The 22,565-nt window shown below is 39.9% G+C and overlaps 1 protein-coding gene across 1 annotated transcript in view; it reads left to right on the forward strand.

Annotated features, from left to right (window-relative positions):
• Positions 1-18,719, forward strand: part of LOC140240711 (hemicentin-1-like) — a 142,663-nt gene extending 123,944 nt beyond the window's left edge. The window contains exons 59-69 of the mRNA XM_072320475.1: positions 860-922; positions 1,315-1,437; positions 2,470-2,604; positions 3,610-3,729; positions 5,122-5,247; positions 6,135-6,257; positions 6,918-7,115; positions 12,923-13,042; positions 13,729-13,855; positions 14,079-14,277; positions 15,809-18,719. Of these exons, the coding sequence (XP_072176576.1) occupies positions 860-922; positions 1,315-1,437; positions 2,470-2,604; positions 3,610-3,729; positions 5,122-5,247; positions 6,135-6,257; positions 6,918-7,115; positions 12,923-13,042; positions 13,729-13,855; positions 14,079-14,277; positions 15,809-15,994 (1,520 nt within the window). The 3' untranslated portion in view covers positions 15,995-18,719. The remainder of the gene's footprint in view (positions 1-859; positions 923-1,314; positions 1,438-2,469; positions 2,605-3,609; positions 3,730-5,121; positions 5,248-6,134; positions 6,258-6,917; positions 7,116-12,922; positions 13,043-13,728; positions 13,856-14,078; positions 14,278-15,808) is intronic.
• Positions 18,720-22,565: the final 3,846 nt, after the last annotated feature.

A 22,565-nucleotide genomic window follows, 5' to 3' on the forward strand; every position in this document is an offset into this window, starting at 1 on the left:
GTATTGCCTCATAGCCAAGAAGTAAATTAGTTACTCTGAATACGTACTAGTGTAGATCAACACTTCTCAACCTTTTTTAACCTGAGGCCCACTTTGGCTCATATAAGTTTGTTTCTTTTTTCAAGGCCCAGTTTTAAATACATGTAGATATACAACAAATTTGATATTATTTAATTCATCTTTTGACCGACATCGTGACCTACATTGTACCTGAGAGAGCTTGGCTGACCACCGTTTACCCCTTCAATTATTCCGCCATCTTTTCTCAGTTGAAGTGAATAAATTGTGCACATCTTTTAATGCAAAATCTCCCGTCATATATCACAATCACAAAGACCACTTACCTCTTCATTTTGCATGGACTTGATTATCTCTTGATTGGCTGTACGTGTACATTAACACAGCTGATCCAGAGACATCCACCTATCACTGAGGATGAAAATATGTTCGCTCGCGATATTTTTTGTGAAAAACATTTGCAAGGCCATAGAGTGATCCTGACTGTTCTCATTGTAAGAGCCTGAGGTCTTTGCATGGAATATGAAGACATAATCCTGTTATTTGCTGAAATGAATAAGGGTGCATTATCCTCTTGACCCAACCACCATTAAAGAGTCATTTATTGTCACAGCTCCTTGAAATAACTGTTATACCTCTACTATGTACATACCGTGAGATCAAAGTTGTGAAATAATATTACATAGTAACAAGCAATAATTTTGCATGCTTTTTTGTTTGTTTGTTTGTTCATGCCAGTTTCATGTTGCACAAGGTGCACATATATTTTCAAGCCATGAAAATTCTTACTTTGATTGAGGTCGCCAGTGGTAATGACGAAAGCTTATATATCTCTTTGCAGGTGAACCCAGAAACCACTGTCCACAAGGGTTCCAGCTGGATCCCACAGGTCCATACTGCAGAGGTAAGAGCAAAAGTCATCTAGTCAATGATGTAGGAATGTGGAGAATGACAATTCTGTTTTTACCTTATTTGCCACTGATAGTCTGTGAAAGCTGTGTTATTCAGAAAAACTCCATTGCAGTGATTTCACGAGGGCAGATTCATTGTCTGCCTTTGCTGATTACACTGAAAAATTATGCAGTGTTCTGACGTACGTTTCCTGAAGAATTTCACCTTGACATATCTATCGCCTCAGGTTTATCAATGCCTGTGACAATTATGTAATAATTACACCTAAATTATACTACACATTATAAGATGAAGTTTTAGTGATAAAGTATTTTATATTTTTTAAATCAGTTTATGGGTACTGTGTTTCATCAGAAGTCTGTTTACTTTTCTCTTCCTTGCCAGATATGAATGAGTGTCAGAACAGCGACATTTGCGCCCACAATTGTCAGAACTTTTACGGAGGATACGTGTGTACATGTCGCGATGGCTACAGGCGAAATAGGTTCAATGAACGATCTTGCGAAGGTAAGTTTCCGAAATGTTTTACATACTCTTTTCAAGGCGCAGTTGATTGTTCTACAGTAGAGTACCATCGTGTGTTGTCATAGCCATTCATCACCATTGAAACATGTTCTAAACAACCTCACCCGGCCCAAATATCTGTTAACACTATTGTTGCTAACAATGCTTGCACCTGATTCCAACCCAAGCTATATGGCCAAAGACTGTGACATCACTATAGACTGTGAATTGCTGACCATAGGATTACAAATACTTCCTCGTTTTTGTCACATATGGACAGTACTGTAAAAGTGGACATTTTCGCTGTGTTGAAATTTTCTTGCATTTCGCTCAACTAGAAACTAGCGCGAAAATAAAAGCATGCAAATATTTTTGCTTGCCATATGCTCCAGTAGTTGATGTCGCAAAAAATAAGTCATGCGAAAATATCCACTTTTACAGTAATGTTTTGCAGCAGTGTAATTGTATGTGTATATGTTTGTTTTGACTGATGCTGTGTTCTGCTATCATGATGAACAAAATATACATCTATTGACATAATAAAGCACAAGTGCAAGGTGATCACAATTCAAGAATTGTTTGAGATTCTTCTTTTGAGAAGTAGATGTTTGTAAGTTAACTGTTTCTGGATGTTGTATGTCATGGAATTCAGTGTGATACATGATTTGGAGTGTGTGTACTGTTAGATGTTTTTGTACTGCATGAGCACGTACATGTATGCTGTGCAAGTTGCACTTTGCATACAACTGTACACGTGTATGAATCAAGAAATCTATTGCTCCATTCAGTGACCAAAAAAAAAAAAATTGAAAGAACAAAAATGTAGATGAATTAAGTTGCAAACATGCAGTAAAACTACTCTTAAGACAAGGAAAATGTGAGTTACGACACAGCTTTTCTATGATGTACTATATTTATATAATATTGACTGGCCTCGAGGGAGATACCAGAAAATATTCTTTCAGTGCGGGCAATATTTATAATTATTTATGCTACATACTTTGCCCTTACCGCAATTTAAAAACTACCCTCCAGATATTGACGAGTGCCTGAGCAGGACCGGTGTGTGCGCGGCCAACCAGGAGTGCCAAAACTTAGAGGGCGGCTTCCGGTGCGTGGCGCTGTGCCCCCGGGGAACAAGAAGAGTGCCGGGCACCTCTGACTGTGGCGGTGAGTGGACTTAAGATTCTATTTCTATCAATTCGTCATCATCACCATCATCATCGTCATCATGTAGAGAGTTGCAGAGGTGCAGTCAGTGGTGTCATTGCCGTTGCAACCAAATTGTTAGGTTCGAGTCCCATTAACCCATTGAAGACCGACCGATTTTCTTATAACACACATTTCCCATTCACCCCAGCCCAATGAATGCTCGGGACTAGTCTTCTACGGGTTAAATCCAGCCGAACAAGATAATGTGTAATCATGCCTTCCTCTCTCACAGTAAGAGGCAAAAAGCACTCTGTCCCTGAAAATTTGTGTGTCTCCTTTTGCAACACCAAAAGTTAGATTCTTTTCATGAGCTTGTATATGATGGAAGTAGGTAATTCAGACCTCTCCCTGGCGTAATAAAACTGGCATTTCTTTATGATGGAAGGAGAAACAATATTACAGATTTCATTTAATTTATTCGAACCCCAGAAATCTTCACTGGAAATAAGTTATATGATACACGGATTTGTGTCTAAAAATTAGCTTATATATTTTTCTTTGCACATGTTATGTGTTTGTAATTGTGTGTATGTGTATGTACTGTATGTATAATGCCTGTATTTTTGAACCTGTGTGTTCCACCCCGTGAGGGGAAAATAAAATTTGAATTTAGTTGAATTGAACAGATAAATAGATAGATAGATACTGTAGATAGATAGATAGATAAATTGATAGATAGATAGATAGATAAATTGATAGATAGATAGATAGATAGATAGTAGATCTATAGATAGAAAGAATTTTGCCAATTTGTGATTTTCACCTATGGTACAATCACATGTTTAAAGTTTGATTTAGAAAATGGTCCATATTTTCACTAGATCTTGCTATTTGTGCAGTCATGGAAAAGTCAGGGAATGTATTTCTTGAAGAAAGGTAAGGAATCTTGTGAAGAGAAGAAAGACTAAGCAAAGGATTTCAAATAATCTCTCTTTAAATTCTGTATTTTTCTTCCCCTTCTAGATATCAACGAGTGCCAAGAGAGACCCACTGTATGTTCCCAACAGTGCTCCAACACTCCAGGAAGCTATCGGTGCTCTTGTCGTGACGGATACAGGTTGCAGGGGCAGAGGCAATGTATAGGTCAGTATGCCTGGCACACCGCTGCCCCTCCCTCTCTCTTTCTCTCTCTCAGACATACAGCAGGACCTCGATTGCAGTGCACTCTCGTTATAACGAACATGATTATAACGCAATTCTGGTTACAACGAAGTAAAAATTCAAGCCACAATATTATCTGCTCTATGTCTTTTATTGTTTATTCGTTTATAGCGAAATTTTGATAGAACGCAAAAAAAATTGGCAGTACCGAGGACTTCGTTTTAATGGGAGTCTACTGTATCTACCCATGTTGTGACTGGCGGGCATCCGGATACGAGAGAAACTGTATGCTCAAATACAGCACTTTCTAGCATATCATGCTAGGGGTATACACATGTTATTACCAATTCACTAATATTGTGATTATCAGCGTGGCATTGTTTCATACCTAATAAATTGATACAGAAATAAAATAAAATGAAATATGTATATAAGTTAAATATCCCTTCATGTACTGACTGCTTGATTGATATTGATCGACAATGAGATTGATATTGCTACTCGTCAAATACTGCTGCTGCATTGTACTGTAACCTGTGCTGTTCACTCTGCCAGTGACAAGCGCAGCACCAGTCTTTGACATCGTCTCACGAACGGACTTAAAAGTTACAGTCCGCTGCGATGATTGGCATATGTCTTGTCATGTATTCGCAAGATAGTGGTTAAACATGTTTGTTTTGAGTGAGATTTGGCACTGAAAATACATGAAAACAAGAAAAAAAAAATCAGCCAGTCGACAGAGAATCCAGATAATTGATGGCGGGATAATCAAGGTCCTACTGTAGCAAACTGGCAACCTCCCCCCTTCCACAGTTTATCAGAGAACCATGTGCCCCTCTCTTCTTTATTATAGCAAATGTACATACTTGTACCCTCACCCCACAAATTACAGTCTAAGTCGTAGGCCCTGTGTCCTGAATTAATGAGTTTCAAACAGGCTTATCTTAGTTGTTACTCATTTGCACCCCCTGCTCTTTTCAAAATTACTTTTGAAGATGGGTGGAAAAACAAAAAGTACCGCAGATGCCATAGTCTGGCAAATGATCCCATTGCTTGTACCCATATTTCAGCATGAATAGTTATCTTAAACATTCAGTTATTTGGTAAGGATTTTGAAGAGGGAAAAGAGATTTTTCGTAATAAACCAAACAAAACAGAGTGACATGTTTTTTGTCGTGGAAGTTGAATTTTACTTCTTAAACTACAGTTTGGAATGGAAGAGACAAGGCACAACCCTGGTTTTTGCCTACACACTTTTGAATAATACAACGTTCATTCGACAATAATTTTGCATTTGATCTCAAGACAATAACATCCAATCCTGAATTCATTGTAATGCCTACCATGCTTGTTTGGGTTTTCTTGTCTCCCTAGATGTAAACGAGTGTGATCATCGGCCCTGCGCACCTAACCAGCAGTGCATCAACGAGGAGGGTCGTTACAGGTGTATCACGGTTTGCCCGGTAGGCTACGAGAGAGCAAGAAATGGCAGCTGCATAGGTAAGAACATGAAGTCTGAATATCCTCCCCAGTCAACATTACATTGTCCCTTTCCAGTCCAGAACATATCGTCAGCTGAGAACCAGAAGGGCGCTATGGCATTCTCAGATTTGAGCGTAAATAAAACGCCATTGTCAATTTTCATCGAAATAAGAAGTTTATTCAATCAAAAGTTGTTAGATTTATACACATTGTTCCAAATGTAGGGTAAAATAGTGCCCTTATGGTTTTAATTTTTAATGTTTCACTGAAACTGAAATTATTTCAAATTGACACCGCATTGTAGGGAAGATCAAGCTCTACAACTTGATACTGATATTTCAGTACCCAAAAATTGTGATTAAGCCTTCTGGTTTTCAGCCGATTATATTTTCTCTGCCATGGCCTTTTTATTAGCGGAAAACACTGTTTTATTGCAGTTGTTATGCAAGAAGAATTGTTTTACTTTAAAAGAAATTATCTCCAGTATATAGAATCAGTCTAGCATCCTTATTTGGTTTCGCTTATTGATGATTATACTACATGCCACACTGTAATAAATCATTCCCAAGAGATTATAGGTGAGTTTGTTGTTGATACACTTGTACAACATGGAATGACATTCAAAATTTAAGATTCAAAATGTTTCAGAAGGTATACAAGCAATTACATCAGTTGTGATTATTGAGTTCATAGTGAAATGACACACACTTAAAGGTGCCAACAAACTGCACACTGCCCATCATGCTTGGTTTGGGATGTTACTTTTTGGTGTATTAGAAAACACTTGTCCCTAATGAGGCCCGATCAAGCGCTCAAATGGCAACCCTGCTAAATCTCAACTGAGTTTGCCAGAAAGAGAAATTTACCCCATTCTGTTTTTTCCTTCCATGTTTCATTCTGGACAGATATTAATGAGTGTATGACCAACCAGCACGAGTGCTCTCCAGCCCAGACCTGCCACAACAGGCGAGGGAGCTACGTTTGCCTGTGCCCTCGTGGACTGCGGGCCGAGGGAAGATTGTGCACAGGTGGGTATCCTAGCTTGTCACAACAAGTCTGTTATCGTCGGTCTTATGCCAAAAGGGCCTTAAACCACTTCCACTGTTATGCAAAAAGGCCCTTAACGCTATAGACTTTGTACGCTATTAGTGCCCATTTGGCATAACAGGGGAAGTTCTTTAAGGCCCTTATTTTGGCAGAAGGCCGACGTTATCCAAAACGGGCCAGTAAACTACAGCTAGCCAGCTAGGCTGTGTTGGTTGCATATGAGTTACCCCTCCCTGGGTTTTGGGATGGTGGGTGGGGGGGGGGGGGGGCTAATGTCCTTTGATATTTGAAAAGAACCAATCTTCAGCTTCATTCAAGATTCAAATGCAGGCAACCATTCAATATTTGGTTATCATTCAGGAATTTGTGAGTGTTTCAATCACTGATACTTCATATTCTAATGTTTAAAAAGTTCATAGGTTTTTGTTTCACATGAGAATCCACTAATGAGCTGTTTAATTCACGTTTCCTTTGAGTACATTTCAGTACACCAAATCTAATTTTCCAACATGAGTCATTGCTATGTCAGCCGCAGCCTTCAACAAAGTTTGTAGTCATTACAAAGAATCTCTGCTATAAGGTGAGCATTAAAAATGTGAATATATCAGTGAACATTTCTGCTGTCATTACCACTTTTCCAGACATCAATGAATGTCTCGACAATCCATGCACCTACCAATGCCGTAATCTTCGAGGAGACTACGAGTGCATCTGTGCTCCCGGGAAGATCCGACTGCCTGACAAGAAGACATGTATCGGTTACGAGCCGCCCCACTCGGAGCGAACGAATAAAGTGGAATGTCCCGACGGCATGAGAAGACAAGGCAGCCAGTGCATTGGTATGACCCTGTAGATGCCACGCATTGTTAGTTGCGTGATCATTGTAGCATAGCATCTACTCATTGACTAACAGAAACTGGCTAAGAGGCCGGTGCTGAAAGATTAAAGCGTTGGTTTCATGGGCCCAAGGTAGCCAGCACATTGGTATGACCCTGTAGATGCCACGCATTGTTAGTTGCGTGATCATTGTAGCATAGTATCTACTCACTGACTAACAGAGACTGGCTAGGAGGCTGGTGGCGGAATTTGAGTAGGTGAAAGCGCTGGTTCCAAGAAGGCTATGCAACTGGTTCGTTGTTATGACCCTGTAGATGCCACGCACTACTAGTTGCGTTACAATTGTAGCATAGCATCTACATAATGAAGTCTTGTCGATAGAGACAGTGCCCTTATTGCTGCTGTTATCCAAAGTAAAATGTTTTGGAGATTTGCGCAGCACATTGTATGGTCCAACATCTGGCGGTTGCAGGGGGCAATGAACTCTGTTGGGCTGAAAGAAAACATGAGGAAATCTGCCAACTCAGTAAGCACTTGGGTGGAAATATTCTGCATTCTCGTCTGTCCTGGCTGTAAAGCAAAATATAATTACATTTGCGATCCATATACACTTGGCAGGCTTGTCACATCTGTCACGCGCATGGGGACAATCATCTGGCTCGGGAGTATCAGAGTTGTGCCCTGCATCAGCTCAGTGGCTGTGCATCCGACATCTTCCTTCATGGTGAACCAAATCCTGTGCAAAACAATGGGTAAAAGTTTGAACCATTTGTCATGGTGTTGGTGAGCCTTGATGGATGACTTAGAGTTGTCAATGGAAGTGTTCTACGTGCCCATTTGCTGCGGGGAGGTACATTGTATGCTGTATTGTGGATACGAGTCAAACCAAGGATGTGTATGTCAGTTCGTTGAAAAGTGTTGACTCCAACTAGCTACATTGTACCTTGATTGGTAGTTAACATAGAGGGGACTCCATGGTGTGCTGTCTAGTAATGCATAAGTGCGCGATAAATGGTTTCGGCCGTGACATCGTGGATAGGGATAGTGTCAACCCATCTGCTAAGAATGGTCCACACACACACGGAAGGAGGTAATGGTATCCGTTCAAGGGGTGGAGAGGACCAACAGTGTTGATAAGGATGTGCCAAAAACGGACATTATAAGTGCCAAGTGGGCTTTCACATTGTGATGTACAAGTACTTTGGCTTTCTAGCAAGCTATGCAAGTCCAAGCACACTGATTTTGGCTTCTTTCACATGCATGAATTCAATTTCGTAATTGTCCATCCATTTGATTGGTTTGCTTCTTCTCTGGGGTTGATGGCATAGTGTATATGTGAATGGAGCTTACATTGCAAATGTGTTCAGCACAAAGCTTCTGTAGAAATCTGCAATCCCGAGAAAGTGACAGAGTTGCCTAACTGACGTACAAATGCTGGGGGAAATGGTCTTCACTTTCTCCCAAATTTGGCTTTTGCCTTGCTGATCTGCGTGATATTTGAGAAAATCATGCTCACTTGCACTGAATATGCATTTAGCCAGGTTGATAGTGGCTCCATACTTGACCAGCCGTGCAAACAGAGTGTGGAGGTGACGTTTGTCGTTGAGACAGACTGGTGATGAGTAGATCGTCTACGTAGGTAAAGACAAAAGAGAGGCTGGGTTGGACCTTCATCTGCAAATTGCTGAAATGTCTGGACAATGTTGCAAAGACCAAAAGGCATTTGCTTCGATTTGTACGCCTCAAAAGCTCCAGTGATCCAACGATGGCAATTCTTCTTCTTTTTCTTTTTCTTTTTTTGATGATATCTTGATGAACTGTGATCTGGTGATAGGCCTGAAGGAAATCCTGTTTTGTGAAGACCTGTTTGCGTGGGAGTTGTGCTGTAAAATTATGCAGGTCAGGGATTAAATATAGATAATGAGAAATCGATGACTTAAGGAGTGTGGTCAGCGCCAGGAGAGCTTGTTATACCCCCGCATACACGAACTGTATAAGGGGGATATAGGAATCAGCGTGTGGTCGGTCAGCTGTCAGGAGGTTGTGCTTAGTCCCTTGGGTGTGTTGTTTCCCTGTGCTTTTGACATAGTGTCAGGCATTCCCCTTTCTTTTGGCATTGGCATAGTGACCAGCGGCACGTCAAGTGGTACCAGCACAGACCACCGATGTGTCTTGATTGATAGCTCCAGCTGTAGCTGCATGATCTCTTGCGGCCTTGGCTGCCACTGTGTTGCCATGGTTGGCCCCGCAGCCCAGGCAGGAAGTGAGCCCACATACATGCATTTTGAGTGTGGCTACACAACTGGGTCTCCTGGAGTTTGACTTGCCTGATGGTCTCGCGACAAAGGTTCGCCTTTTTGCCGATGATGCAATTTCTTACATGACCATCGACAATCAACATCATACGCAAAATCTTTAAGAGGACCTAAACAAAATTGGTGACTGGGCGAAAAAATGGATGATGGATTTGAACACAGATAAGTGTAAGGTTTTGACAATATCCAGGAAAAGAAGTAGGGTGCAACACGTGTATCATCTAAATAATGCCCCTCTTGAATCTGTTGAATCCGTGAAGTACTTGGGTGTAACCATCACTTCTGATTTGAAGTAGACCCAACACATCAACAATACTGTCAATAAAGCCAATAACGTGCTTACATTTCTAAAACGCAATCTTCGCATAAAATCTTCTGATGTTAAAGCCACAGCTTACAAAACGTTGGTTCGACCAATTGTTGAGTATGCTTCCACAGTTTGGGACCCATCTACCAAGAACGTAATCCACCAAGTGGAAATGGTCCAGAGAAGAGCTGCGCGATTCACTTTAAATCGCTACCATAACACCTCGAGTATCACCAAAATGCTACAAGAACTTAATTGGACCACTCTGGAACAGCGCAGAGAAAATGACTGGCTAATTATGATGTACAAAATACACAATTATCTCACTCCTCTTTCAGCACAGGACTATATTATCAAACAGGCTACTCAGTTATCGAGAGCCTCGCAACCACACTCCTATCAGGTACCATATTCGAGAACTGAATCGCATCGCCATTCGTTCTTCCCAAGAACTGTAAGGAACTGGAATTCCCTGTCGTCAGAAATTGTTTCAGCGCCATCTGTGGGATCATTTCGAAACCGTCTAACGGTTGATCACAGTGGCTAGTTTTTTTTTCGTCAAATTTTCTATGTGCTTGTAAATATCTGTAAATAAATTGTATTATGATGTAAATAGCACCAGTCTACAAGAATCTTCAGTCTATTGAAGGAGGCAGACTTAATCAGAAGAAGAAGAGTGCTAGTGAGGACATTTGGCAGAGGAAGAGTTGGTCGTGTGGGCGATGCTGTGGCGCTGTAGCACTGACGTTCGCTATTGTATTAAAGTGGAATAGCAACCTCAGTCATCTTGTCGGGGAGCTCAGCAACTTGCTTGATGGAGATGGTTGCTGGTATTGAAGCCAGGATTTGTCAGACATTCCCAGGCAAGCATTAGGGAAACAGTTGCTTTAGGGATGCTGTCCTGTATCTCTGAGTGACTTCTTCACACACCTAAGCAGTTGGGCAGGATTGCTATCCCCCAACTCTTCAACTCGTAGCAACTGATCAAGGCTCCACTGTTCGGAGGTCTTAGTCCACTTGATAAGTTCAGCTTTCAGCTTGTCATAATTGTCAGGTGGAGGAGGGGTGATGGTAAAATCTTGCACTTTCTGGACAATTTCAGGTTGGAAGGACAAAATCATGCATGTGACACAAGTCTGCTGTGTGGTAATTCCGCTCGCAATGAATTGCACTTCTGCGTGAACAAACCACAGTGCTGGAAAGTTAGGCCAGAACTGGGGCAGCTTGAGGTTAACGGTTGTTACTGCCGGTACCAAGGCTGTGAGCGATACCTTGGTGTTAACACCCACATTCGTGTTCTTTATGCTGTGGTGTAGTCAGTATATTATGCAGGAATACAGATGTTGTCATGCACAAAAAGATGACATCGGGCTCACCAGCGTAGATGCCATGTAATGTTAGTTGTGTGACAATTGTAGCATAACATCTACTCACTGACTGACAGAGACTGACCAAGAAGATCAGCTGTGACAAGATAATACTATGAGCTAACTCCGAGATTCACTGGGAGTCCAAAGATGGTATTGTCCCAAAACTGCAGTAAACAGTAACTGCGGTGAACACAATTGGTATAATGGCACTCAGATTCTTCGTTTGTTGCATGTAGCATTACAATGCTGACGTTGGTAAACACGTGAGCTCGCAAGAGGAATGCAAGTCCGAACTGAGGAAATGTCTGAAGTGCCACTCCAGTGGCAATACATGGTTCTTTGATGATAAACCTAATCATGAAGTGAAGTTTGTCGGAGATCACCCTAATGTTTTCACATGAAAACAAAAGAACAACTGAAAATGCCCCAGATGATGGAAGGATAAGCTCCATTTGGGCATTATTGGTCATTACCAAATAATGCAAAGAAACAAGGAGGGATGCGACAACCTATTTATAAACGTGTTTGTCCAACAGTGATTAGCAAACCAGCCACAACAGTCATAGGCATTACTACTGCTACGACGTTTTTCATTTCATCATCCCATCGATTAACCCGGCTCAATCATTCATCCTATTATAAGCTCTACATACATGTATTTGTAAGTCGATGCTCATGAACCCTTCATCGTGCTTTGTTCACATATTGCCACAAATGATTCAGTACGCCGTATCCCAGGTACCTTCCTAGCCTGGGATACAGCATTGTGTAGCACCATCTCATGTCCATTATTATGCACTTATGTAATGTTGTCATAACTACTATTTTCTCATCATCAGCGCTGGCATAGATAAGCATGGCAATCATGATCCCAATGCCGATTTTCCTTCCATGTTATTTTGTGTATACATGTACAATGATATTAAACATCAAAGATTACAACAGAGCATGTAAATGAGAACAAAAAGTCATTATATGCATGCCTTAATTATTGTATAATCACAAACAAGAAGAGTTATATATTTTTTTTTTTTTTTGCATAATAATACTAACAATTGTATTTACACATTTTTTGGTAACCCAGAGTGCAGCACTGAAAAAAAAAAAATCAACAAAATGCCAAATTTTCATTTGGTACCCCAGGATACCAAATATTGAATCAAATATCTGGAAACTAAGTGTCCATGAAAAGAGATTATCTCATTCTTTTAATATCCACTGTGGAGGAATAACTAAATAATGATGACAGAGCTTACCAAGTGAAGCTGAGTGCATGAGCACGTTATAAGGTTTTGGCTATTACCAGTGCACACCTCATAATGGCAACGAAATTGGTGGTCACAATTAAATACATGCAAAACTTCAAAAGCTTGCACAACTTTCGCATGAAAGCTGGTGAACATATACACACCTCTAGTCACATTTATAGCCTAGACTGGTAGTGTAGACGAAAGAGTATAAAAGCAAACACAGCACACTGCATGTGCTTTTATATACTTTTTGGTATAGAGAGCTGGCTCTGCCCACAGAAATAGAACATACATGTACATTGTAATGTCAGTTCTATTTCTGTGGGCCCGCCATGTCGACCCTGAATTTGGAAATTGGCCTGTCCGCTTCAACCGGTAAGTGGAACACTGTATTGTGAATTCACTGAATTGTTTTGAATAATGTTGATGTATTGTTGATGTATCAAACCAGAGAAAACCAAAAACAAACACACAAACAAACAAGAACTCACAACCCTCACACCTTGACAAGTACATGTAGGTGAAATGATTTTGACTTTTTCTGTACGTTTCCTTCTCTTAACGCAGATATTGATGAATGTGTGGTTGCAAATCAGTGCCAGTACCAGTGCATCAACACTGAAGGCAGCTTCTACTGCCAGTGCCCACCAGGCTACGTGCTTGCGGAAAATGGACTTTTCTGTGAAGGTCAGAATTCTCTGCTACGTCAGATAAGGCACTCATATCTGTATTATGCCTGTTGTATTACCACAATGTTTTAAAGAGACATATGTCTTGTCTAGATGATGCTCAAATGATATTACGAGCGTTTTCAATTTGATACAGTTTCATCTGTTTGTATTCAAAGATAAAGTTGAATGTAAAGAAAAATTGATAATCTGAGATTACCAAAAGTTGACATATCAACTCTTTTATAATTTCATACAATTGCATATATCTTGTGTAGGCAAAATATAATGGAGATGTGCATGTACAAATAGTCAGTTATCATATATGTCATATGGAGAATTTTTTTTTTTTTTTTTTATTTCTTTGAGGAGAGACCTCACAAAATTTTTGCTGAAGTTTGAGCTGCAAATTGTAGGCATTTTTCTGTTTCTTAATCTGCTTGGATTACCTCACCCACACAGTTACAGGCTGTATATTGGTAGTACAACATAACTGTCATCAGTCCATCTTCAAACAATACCAAAGTTTACAAAGAAATTGTCCTCCATTATATAGGTTTCTTTGTCTTATCTTGATCCTTTCTTCTTCGAGTGCACCTGGAGTGTTTTACTTGATTGATTTGATGTACATGCTGTAATATGAATTGCAAATATCATTATCATTATTACACATGTGTGACTGTCCTTTTCAACCTTTGCCCACAGACATCAACGAGTGTGTGGTATATGGAATACGCTGTCCTCCCAACCAGCTCTGCTTCAATCGCCAAGGGAACTATAGCTGTCTGGAGACGTCCTGTCCGCAATACTACAACAGAGATGCTCATACGGGGTAAGGAGAGACATCAGTGTTACTGAGCTGTTGAAGAAGAGTGTTTAGCTGAACTTTGAAGCATCAGAAGGTTAATTATCTTTAAGGTCACAGAGGACAAGCTGATTTGCTATAGCACGCATTTACCATAGACACCAGTCCGAGAATACTTGGGACTTATCTTTAACAGGTTAAGTACCATTCCAGTACATGACAATGGCTCACTTCTCTCTGCACATAACAGATACTGCCGCAAGAGCTGCCCGTCCAATCTGCCAAGCAACGAGCTGCGTCGCTGCCACAGCCTAGCCCAGATTATCCAGTTCAAGACGCTATCCCTGCTGACCAAGACGCAGTCCAGCCGAGACCTGCTACGTCTCCACGTGGTGCGGGAAGGGGGCGCCATGCACACCAACACACACTTCTCCATTGAAAACAGAGAGGTAAGTCCCCCTCCCATCTCGACACCAACCACTTATCTATGAAAACAAGAGATGACTGCCTCCAGACAGTTCTTAACCCTTTATGAACCCAGGAACTAAGCTTAACTGGCCGAGCTTTTTTATCAGCATTCAGTCATCCGTCCAAACTTGACTTACAGTTCGACCTCGATTATCCGGCCTCATTTTATCCGGAAATCTCTATTATCCAGACGCGTTCACACAGTGAAGGCCTTTTTTTTTTCATCCAAAAATTGAGAAAAAACAGTGACTCTCATGGATCTATTTAACTAATATCATAAGATGTGCATGATAGGTTTCTCAATATCTAATGAGGTAAAACATGTATGATTTTCACATAAAGATATACTTTATTTTTGTGAAGAAGGGACTACAATTTTGCGCAGGCTACCATAGATTACACCACTGTTGTGGGGTACGCTACCTGCCTAGCTGCCAGTGCACTGGGACGGCAGCTATATACATTAACATTGTGTCTCCCATATCCGGCCAATTCGCTTATCCGGATGAGCGCCGCTCCCGACATGGCCGGATAATCGAGGTCGAACTGTAGTTGTAAAGTTAGTAAGCCCACTCAGGTGTAGCAATGTGCCTCAGTCCAACAGGAAGGCTATGTTGACACGGTAGGGATTAGAGGGATTAGGTAATCTCAGTTCATCGACAGTTAGTTTCCAGACATCTGTGTGTGCCTGCCAGTGGGCTGCCACAAAGCCAAGGAAGGGATAAAGAGTCTGTTTGGTCCTCTGGAAGTTGGGATACTTTAAAGCTTGAATAGTGAAATGAGGTTTTAAAAGCTTAACTGTCATTTCACCTCCTTTATAATGCATTAACTTAATTTAATTAAAAATTTTCAGTGTTAGGGACACCGGAGTGAGCATAACAGGAGCGAATACTAATTTTTCTCTTTTCTTTTTTTTTTTTTGGTGCTGTCTGAATAGCAGAGAATTATCCCTTTAGTTTTACAGCTTCCATAAAAGATTCTGAAATTTTCATTAACTTTGTACAGAACCCACTAGATTTCTACACACAAGGAATTAATTAGTGTATGCAGTTTGTTCACCAACCTGAGAGTTTAAATTGATGAAACTGAAAACACAGCAGCAATGGCCTAGTGCAAATCAGTAGGGTATAGTAACACAAGTCCCTATTAGGATCCAGGAACCCCTTGTACGTTTGCCAAATGGCACCTTCGTCAACTTACATGATTTGGAAAGATAGAACTCCGTCAAACCTGTTATGTATAGCGACCTTGTGCATCTTGTACAAAGTCATGGAAAACTTGTTCGGAAGGAGGTTAAAAATGTTGCATAATCAGCATGTCTTTGGAGAGGGTATGTGCTGACATTTAAGTTGTGAGTGCCCCCTCCAATGATTGTAAGAGACAATAGTGAAATGACATTGACGTTTCAAATTGACCAGCCTGAAACATGTGACCTCTTTTGATGCAACACTGCCGAGCACTGTGAATGACAGACACTACTATGATCATATTTTTCCTCCCTGCATCCTGCAGGTACCTTTCAGTATCCGAAGAGATGCCGACGGGTCGGGGGTGCTGTCGACGCGACTGATGCTGCGCCACCCGCAAGAATACATCGTCAGAGTGCGGGCCAAGAGCTTCGGCAGTAACAATCAGGTGGAGCTGGACTTCGTATACCATATTTATATCTCAGTGTCACAGTTTCCCTTCTACGCATAAGCTCGGCTAGAGAGGGAGAGATGGAGAAGAAAAAAATGAGAGTGAGCGAGTGAGAGAGAGATAGAGAGAGAAAGGAGAGAGAAAGAGATTACAGAAGGAGAAATCTCTTTATGTGCGCTTTCCGGCCCAGCGAATGATTCGTCCAGCTCCTACCCACCAACAGACAAAAATGTGAAACTGAAGTCGACGGAATGGCACGCCAGAGAAGAAAACAACACGCCTCCTTTTCCTGCCCACAGTGATGGTGTGTGAGAGACATAGTAAGGCTCTCGTCTGTGTTCCTTGGAACTTGATGTAGGAAGGGTGGTGCCATTGATATGTCAGTGTCGGTCTGATGCTACAAGGCTCAGGAGAGTTTTCTTTGTCGTTTGCGACAAGGATGTCTTGTGGACACAACTTGCTGGGGTCACTTTACTTTTCTGTAAATAACTAACGTGTGCTTAGGAATGGCGTTTAACCACGCCCACCTACGTAGATGTCATCTCTTTACAAGAAAGAAAAAAAAAGACAAGAGTTTGTATTCTTTCAAACAAATTCTTGGAATCTAATGTCTATATGTCTACTGAGAAAGCTGTCAACGTTTGTGTCAATAAAATATATTTAAATCTATTCAGTATATATTTTTGTACTCCCTGTCATATCTTTCTGGTCTATTTCTTTTTTTAAATGTCCAAGAAATGAGAATATGTTGTTGTTTTTGCAGTATTTTGTGCCAAAACGAAGCTGCAATTATACTGTTACGAAAAAATTTTGATGCTAGGGTGTATTTTGTCTTACTAATCTAATGGAATCATTATATTATTTAATCATATTAAATGTTGAATATCAATTGTTTCAATGACTTACAAGGCTGAATCATACTATTTGTTCACCCTCTTTCATCTGCTTTGATCAAATTGATGTATGTGAATTAGACCTGGCAGACTCCAAATGGGTTGTATTTTGTTAATCTTTTGAGAGAATCACATCTGTGGATTGACTATATAGTATATCCTTGATCTTGACTTCCCCAATCAAGATTGTAAAACCCTTAAAACATTATTGCATCAACAATATTCAAAATGAAAAAAAAAAAAAAGTTTTTCTTTCTAGATGTGAACCATGTGTATTAAATGTCCAGGTTTGTTTTTTAACAGACTTTGAAGTTCTTATCATACGCAACGGCTGTGAATTTTTGTAATGTAGTGATACTCCTTGAAAAGATTTTGTTCAGCTGTTTTGATGCTAGTGAAAGAAGAAGAAGAAAAAAAAAAAGAAAACTTGTACGGAACTAAAGTTGCTTTGCTTTCTGAAGTCTTGACTGTGTGATCCGGAATTGCAATCAGTAATGTTGACAAGAATTACACCAAAATCAACTGGTTGAACGATGTGGCAGAATTGCAAAAATGTGAAGGTTTCACACCGATTAGTTACGAATCGTTGCAAAATGGACAGCCAAGTCAAATGAAATCATAATCATGACACTCTCTGCTGTAGAATCCCCCTTTTCCTTTAGTACAGTAATATGAATTTAGTCATTACCACTTACTGAGCAATTGTAAAATTAATGCAGAGCACGATGTTGTCTTTTCTTTGGCATCTTTTCTTTCTTTCAAAGTGTAAATGTGTTTGCTCTGGATAATCTGAAAGTATATGCTGAAGCTGTGACAGAGGAAAGATGCAAGAAATTGGGTACTTCTTATTTGTACGATGTACGGGATGTGATGTAGTCCATGTATGACGTCGACAATCAATGTAAAGTAATTTTATTTATGTGTATAGATAAATGAATAAACATTTTAAGAACCAGTTTAGAGGGCTGCAGTAGAAATATCCCTCTAAGAAGGTGATGTTGTATTAATGAAGTCTTTTTTAATCACTGTATAGTAGCATGTTCTCCTTTTTTTTCAAAATGCAGGAGTTTTTCATCAAATGTTTGGAGAAAAGAAAATGCAGGTATACAAATTATGGAATGAAGTATGCAACTGTTGTATACACCTGTAGGTGTGTGGATTGGAAAGAGTAGGATTTACGCTTGTGCCCCCAAGTGTAGTCTTGCAAGACAAATTGTGCACCATGTTCGTTTTAGTGTTCCTCATGTGTTGTGAATATGTACCTCACAAGCTACGATACCGCCTGTACTTTGTGCTTTACAAGAAAATTGGTCTATTGTCGTAGCCTCTTGTGCTCTAATTTTGTTCATGCAAACAAAAACTTGTCACTTGTTTTAGCGTTCTAACGCACTGTCAATATGTACCTCGCAAGCTATGATACTGTCTTTACTTACGTGTACTTTTCAAGATAAGTCTGGTCGTAGCTTCTGGTGCTAAAATTTTATGCTTACTCTTTTTTTCTTTCTTTTTTTCCTTGACCCTTCGGATTTGTCTTCTGAAGTTTTCTGATTGGCTGCATACAGTAATTGTCTACTATGATCCCAGGAAGGTGACTCTAATGTGTAGAGCACTTTCTGAGGGGAAAGCATTTAAGTTTTCGTCGAACATCTTCAGACCAGTGACCTTATCTAAAAATCTCCCCGATTGTGAAGACTATTCTTGCCCCCTCTTCATGCACATTTGTAAAATCATGAAAAAGAAACTCTCTTTTTTTTTGGTATTATAATTCAGTGACAGCTCCCATGTGACCAGAAGAATATTTCTCTAAAATATTTAACCTCAGAAGGTGTTATTTCTACATTGTATGTGCTGTTCGAGATACGTATTTGTGTCAGGAATAAATACATACTAATTCCATTAAAATTCTTGTATCAATTGTGTTCATTCTGTATGTCAATTGCCAGATACCTGTAACGTCAAGAACTGTATATGATGGACAAGTCAAAGAAGTTGGTCATTAGTCAAAAGAACCAGAGTAATGACAATGTATTATTGAAGTGATACAATGGACCCCGTTATAACAAAGTCCTTGGGACCGGTGATTTTCTTTCGTTATATCGAAATTTTGTTATAACCAAACAAACAAACAATAAAGCCAAACACAAACAAAACCAAATATTAAAGGACAAAGAGCGAATAATTTTGCGGCCTGAATTTTTACTTCGTTGTAACCAGAATTTCATTATAACCGTGTTCGTTATAACGGGAATGCACTGTATTAGAAATCAGGTTCACAACATAAACGCATTTTCGACAGTTGTGCCTGTTGCCACAGTCATCGCATGGCTGAAATACCCTTATCATCATTTGTGACCATTCATCACAAAACCAATAAAAAGTCAGACCCCTGGATTTATAAAGTGAGGACTCAAAAAAAAGATAAAACAGGTCAACCAAGTCAACTTTTGAGTTGCCATCTTTCTGAATGAGCTATTCTTCTACGTTACTCTTGACTGGGATCATAAAATGAATGGGAAAGCGGGTTTTCAGCAGTTTTTTCTACAACTCTCTTTTGGTAGAGTAATGTGATCAGGTTTGTCTTTAGAGGCCCTTTTTCATTTCTTGAAAATCCTTTGCACACTCTTCATTTTCAACTCTAATAACTTTTGAGAGGATAATGCTACTGCTTTGAAAGTTGACATTTATCATGGACAGAATGTGTTGATAGAGCGTGCTCAACTTTAGTGTAATCTGATAATCCCTTTATTGTTGTTGCTCCGATGGTTTACACCCTGTGTTTTGTCCCATTCATGGCACATGTAGCACGGCTTAGTATAAGTGCTTGATTAGACCATGTACTTCAGAGCCTCTTCTCTCAGTTCACACTTTCCAGAATGTGTGCTTTCTTTCCAATATTTATATAGGTTAGGAGTGTCCATTTGAATTGAGTTATACATCATTTTAAAGCTTTGAGTCTGCTCTTTCAGAATCTGCTCTTAACTGAAAATTCATGTCTGGCGAATTTTTGTTGGTTTTTGCGGTGCAGGGTCACATTTGAATAAAGCAAAAACATATCTACACGTACACACACACTGTATAAAATGTATATATGTCAAAAGCTTACAATCACGAATATGTTGCACTCCTTATACCTACTTTTCAGTAATTGATGCACAAACATGCAGAATGTTTGATTGAATAGATGTTTATTGCAGTACCAGCTGATATCAAATAAATATTTGTATATACATGACTATTGCACTGTTCAAAGAAAAATTTCTTCCATGATCAACAATTAGCTCTTCAAGACATAATCCTTGTGATGCTCAATTGTATTAACAAATACTATTCTGACTCATTGGAAGTGTGTCTTATCCAAAGCATTCTCACATGAGAAATATAATGTAGATTTAAAGATCCGTTGTGCTAGTCACAATCAATGAAAATGGTGCTACAAATGTCCACTGTGATTGTGGGGCCTGATTTATGCAATGGCAGAAAAGAGATTCATCTGGGTCAAGCTTTGAGATAGTTCCAACATAATGGCCTGACCAGTACATCTATTTCATCATTAGGAGGGTGCCATAGATTTTCTTTCTTCAGTCTTTTTTTCCAGTTTTGCCTTCCTCTGTTTTCTGGGCTAACATTAGGTAGTAAACGCTTGTCTCTGTTTAGACATCATCCATTTGTAATTAGTGGAAATTTGTAAATTTGTAATTAGTGGTTTACCAAAGGCCGATTTGACTTTTCCTCCTCTCTTCTCTTTTTCTTAATTCTTGTGTCAGCCTTTCTTTTCTTCTACTCCACGATCAGCTTCTTCCATTTGGTATCTGCACAGATAGTGCATGTATAGTTCCATGCCTTCTCCCGGTTCAACTGCTGTTCTTAGTCAACCTTCTTGCAATATTTCATCTCTTTTCAATTTGTGTTTTTCCTTCTTTCTCCACGACTTGTATTGGAATTCTTGGTTGTTGTTTTTTCCCCCAAATTCTGCCAAATCTGTTTTCCAGACCTTCTGTTTGCATCCTTTGAAGGCCATTTCATTCTTGGTCTTATTTGACATGCACCCGTGCGACAATCAAACTCCCGATTCCACTGTTTCTCCATGTGTACTCTCCTTTCACTGTTATGACATCAGTTAAGATTTTGTTTTGTTTTTTTCAACAGCTTTACAACGTCATTCCATGTGCACGCTGTGTGTTTTACTTCCTGCATATCTGTGGTGCTCATGTGTTCTCTCATCGGACAGTATCATTTCCGCATCATCCCTTCCAGTCTCGTTCAAATCCCACGTCACCTTTTGACAGTTGTGTACTTATGTGCTCGATCAGGATACACTATCCTCACATCTGCACGTTCACTAGTCCTTTATTCTTTGGTCTTCTTCAGTCCTTTCATTTCTTCACACTCTTCTTAAAGAGATTTCCCCATGTTTCCTTTCTTGGTATATTCTACTCTTTGACTCGGCCAGTTCATTTCATTTTCGTGCTCCCTATTACAGCCAATCTCATTGGATTCTGAGGTAAATTAATTTGAGGGGAGAACACTGCACAGATTAGTTTGAATTTTCTCCCTCCTCTCTTCTCCTACTTATCTTTATTCTTCCGTCAGCCTTCAGTTTCTTTCAGTATTTCACAATATTTTTGGTGAATCTCATCTCATTTGTCTCTTGACCAATATTTGCTCTGATTAATTTTTCACACTGTCTTCCCCCGACTCCACGTAATCCTGCATATGTATAATTGAATGGCCGTGTATCCTCTAGTCCATAATCAGCTTCTTGCACACAGTTTGCACCCTCATGTATAGTTTCAAGCCTTTTCTTGGTTCATCTGTAGTACTTGCTTCGTCTTCTTGCCATATTTCATATATTTTCACTTCTTACTTTCCATCTTTCTCCCTAACTTGCCCTGAGATTTTTCTCTCAAGTTCCGCCCAGTCTGTGTTTCCAGACCTCCTGGTTGAATTGAATCATTTGCATGTCATTTCATTCTTGGTCCTACTCGACATGTACCTGTGGAAAATCAAGCTCCTGGGACCACAGTTTTGTCTCCATGTGTAATGTCCTTTTCACTGTTACGACAATAGTTTATCTGATCAATAGCTTCACACCGTCATTCCATACCCATCTTGCCTGTTTTACTTTCTGCATCATGTGTGGTGTTCATGTGTTCTCTCAGTGGACAGTATCATTCCATGGCCTTCCTTCCAGTCCAGTTCACTTCCCACGTCACCTTTTGACAGTTGTGTACTTATGTGCTAGATCAGGGCACATCATCTCCACATCTGCACATTCACTGGTCCTTCATAGTGGTCTTCATCCTCAGTCTTTTCATTTCTGCATGCTGTAATTCAGAGATTTCTCGATGATCCTTTTCCTGGTATCTACTCTGACTAGGCCAGTTTGTTTTTTGTCCTTCGCATCACAGCCAACAGTATGGAATTCTGAGATGAATCTGATGAGGGGGCGTTGCACTTATGGTGTTTTTATAGTTTTAATTTCAGCTTCCTCCTTCCTCTCCTTCTTCCACTTGTCTTCATTCTCGTGTCATCCCTTTCTTTCAGTATTTCACAATATTTCTGGTGAATCTCCTTTCATCTCATATGTCTCTGGAGCATCATTTGCTTGGAATAAACTTCTTCTTTTTTTTTCGTTTTTTTTTTGGGGGGCACAGATTTCTCAGTACTCCATACAAATCCTGCTTTTGTATGATCACTTCACAATCAGCTTCTTTCATTTGGCATCTGCGAGAGTGTGA

This window comes from Diadema setosum, chromosome 17 (assembly GCF_964275005.1).
Source record: "Diadema setosum chromosome 17, eeDiaSeto1, whole genome shotgun sequence".
Lineage (NCBI taxonomy): Eukaryota > Metazoa > Echinodermata > Echinoidea > Diadematoida > Diadematidae > Diadema > Diadema setosum.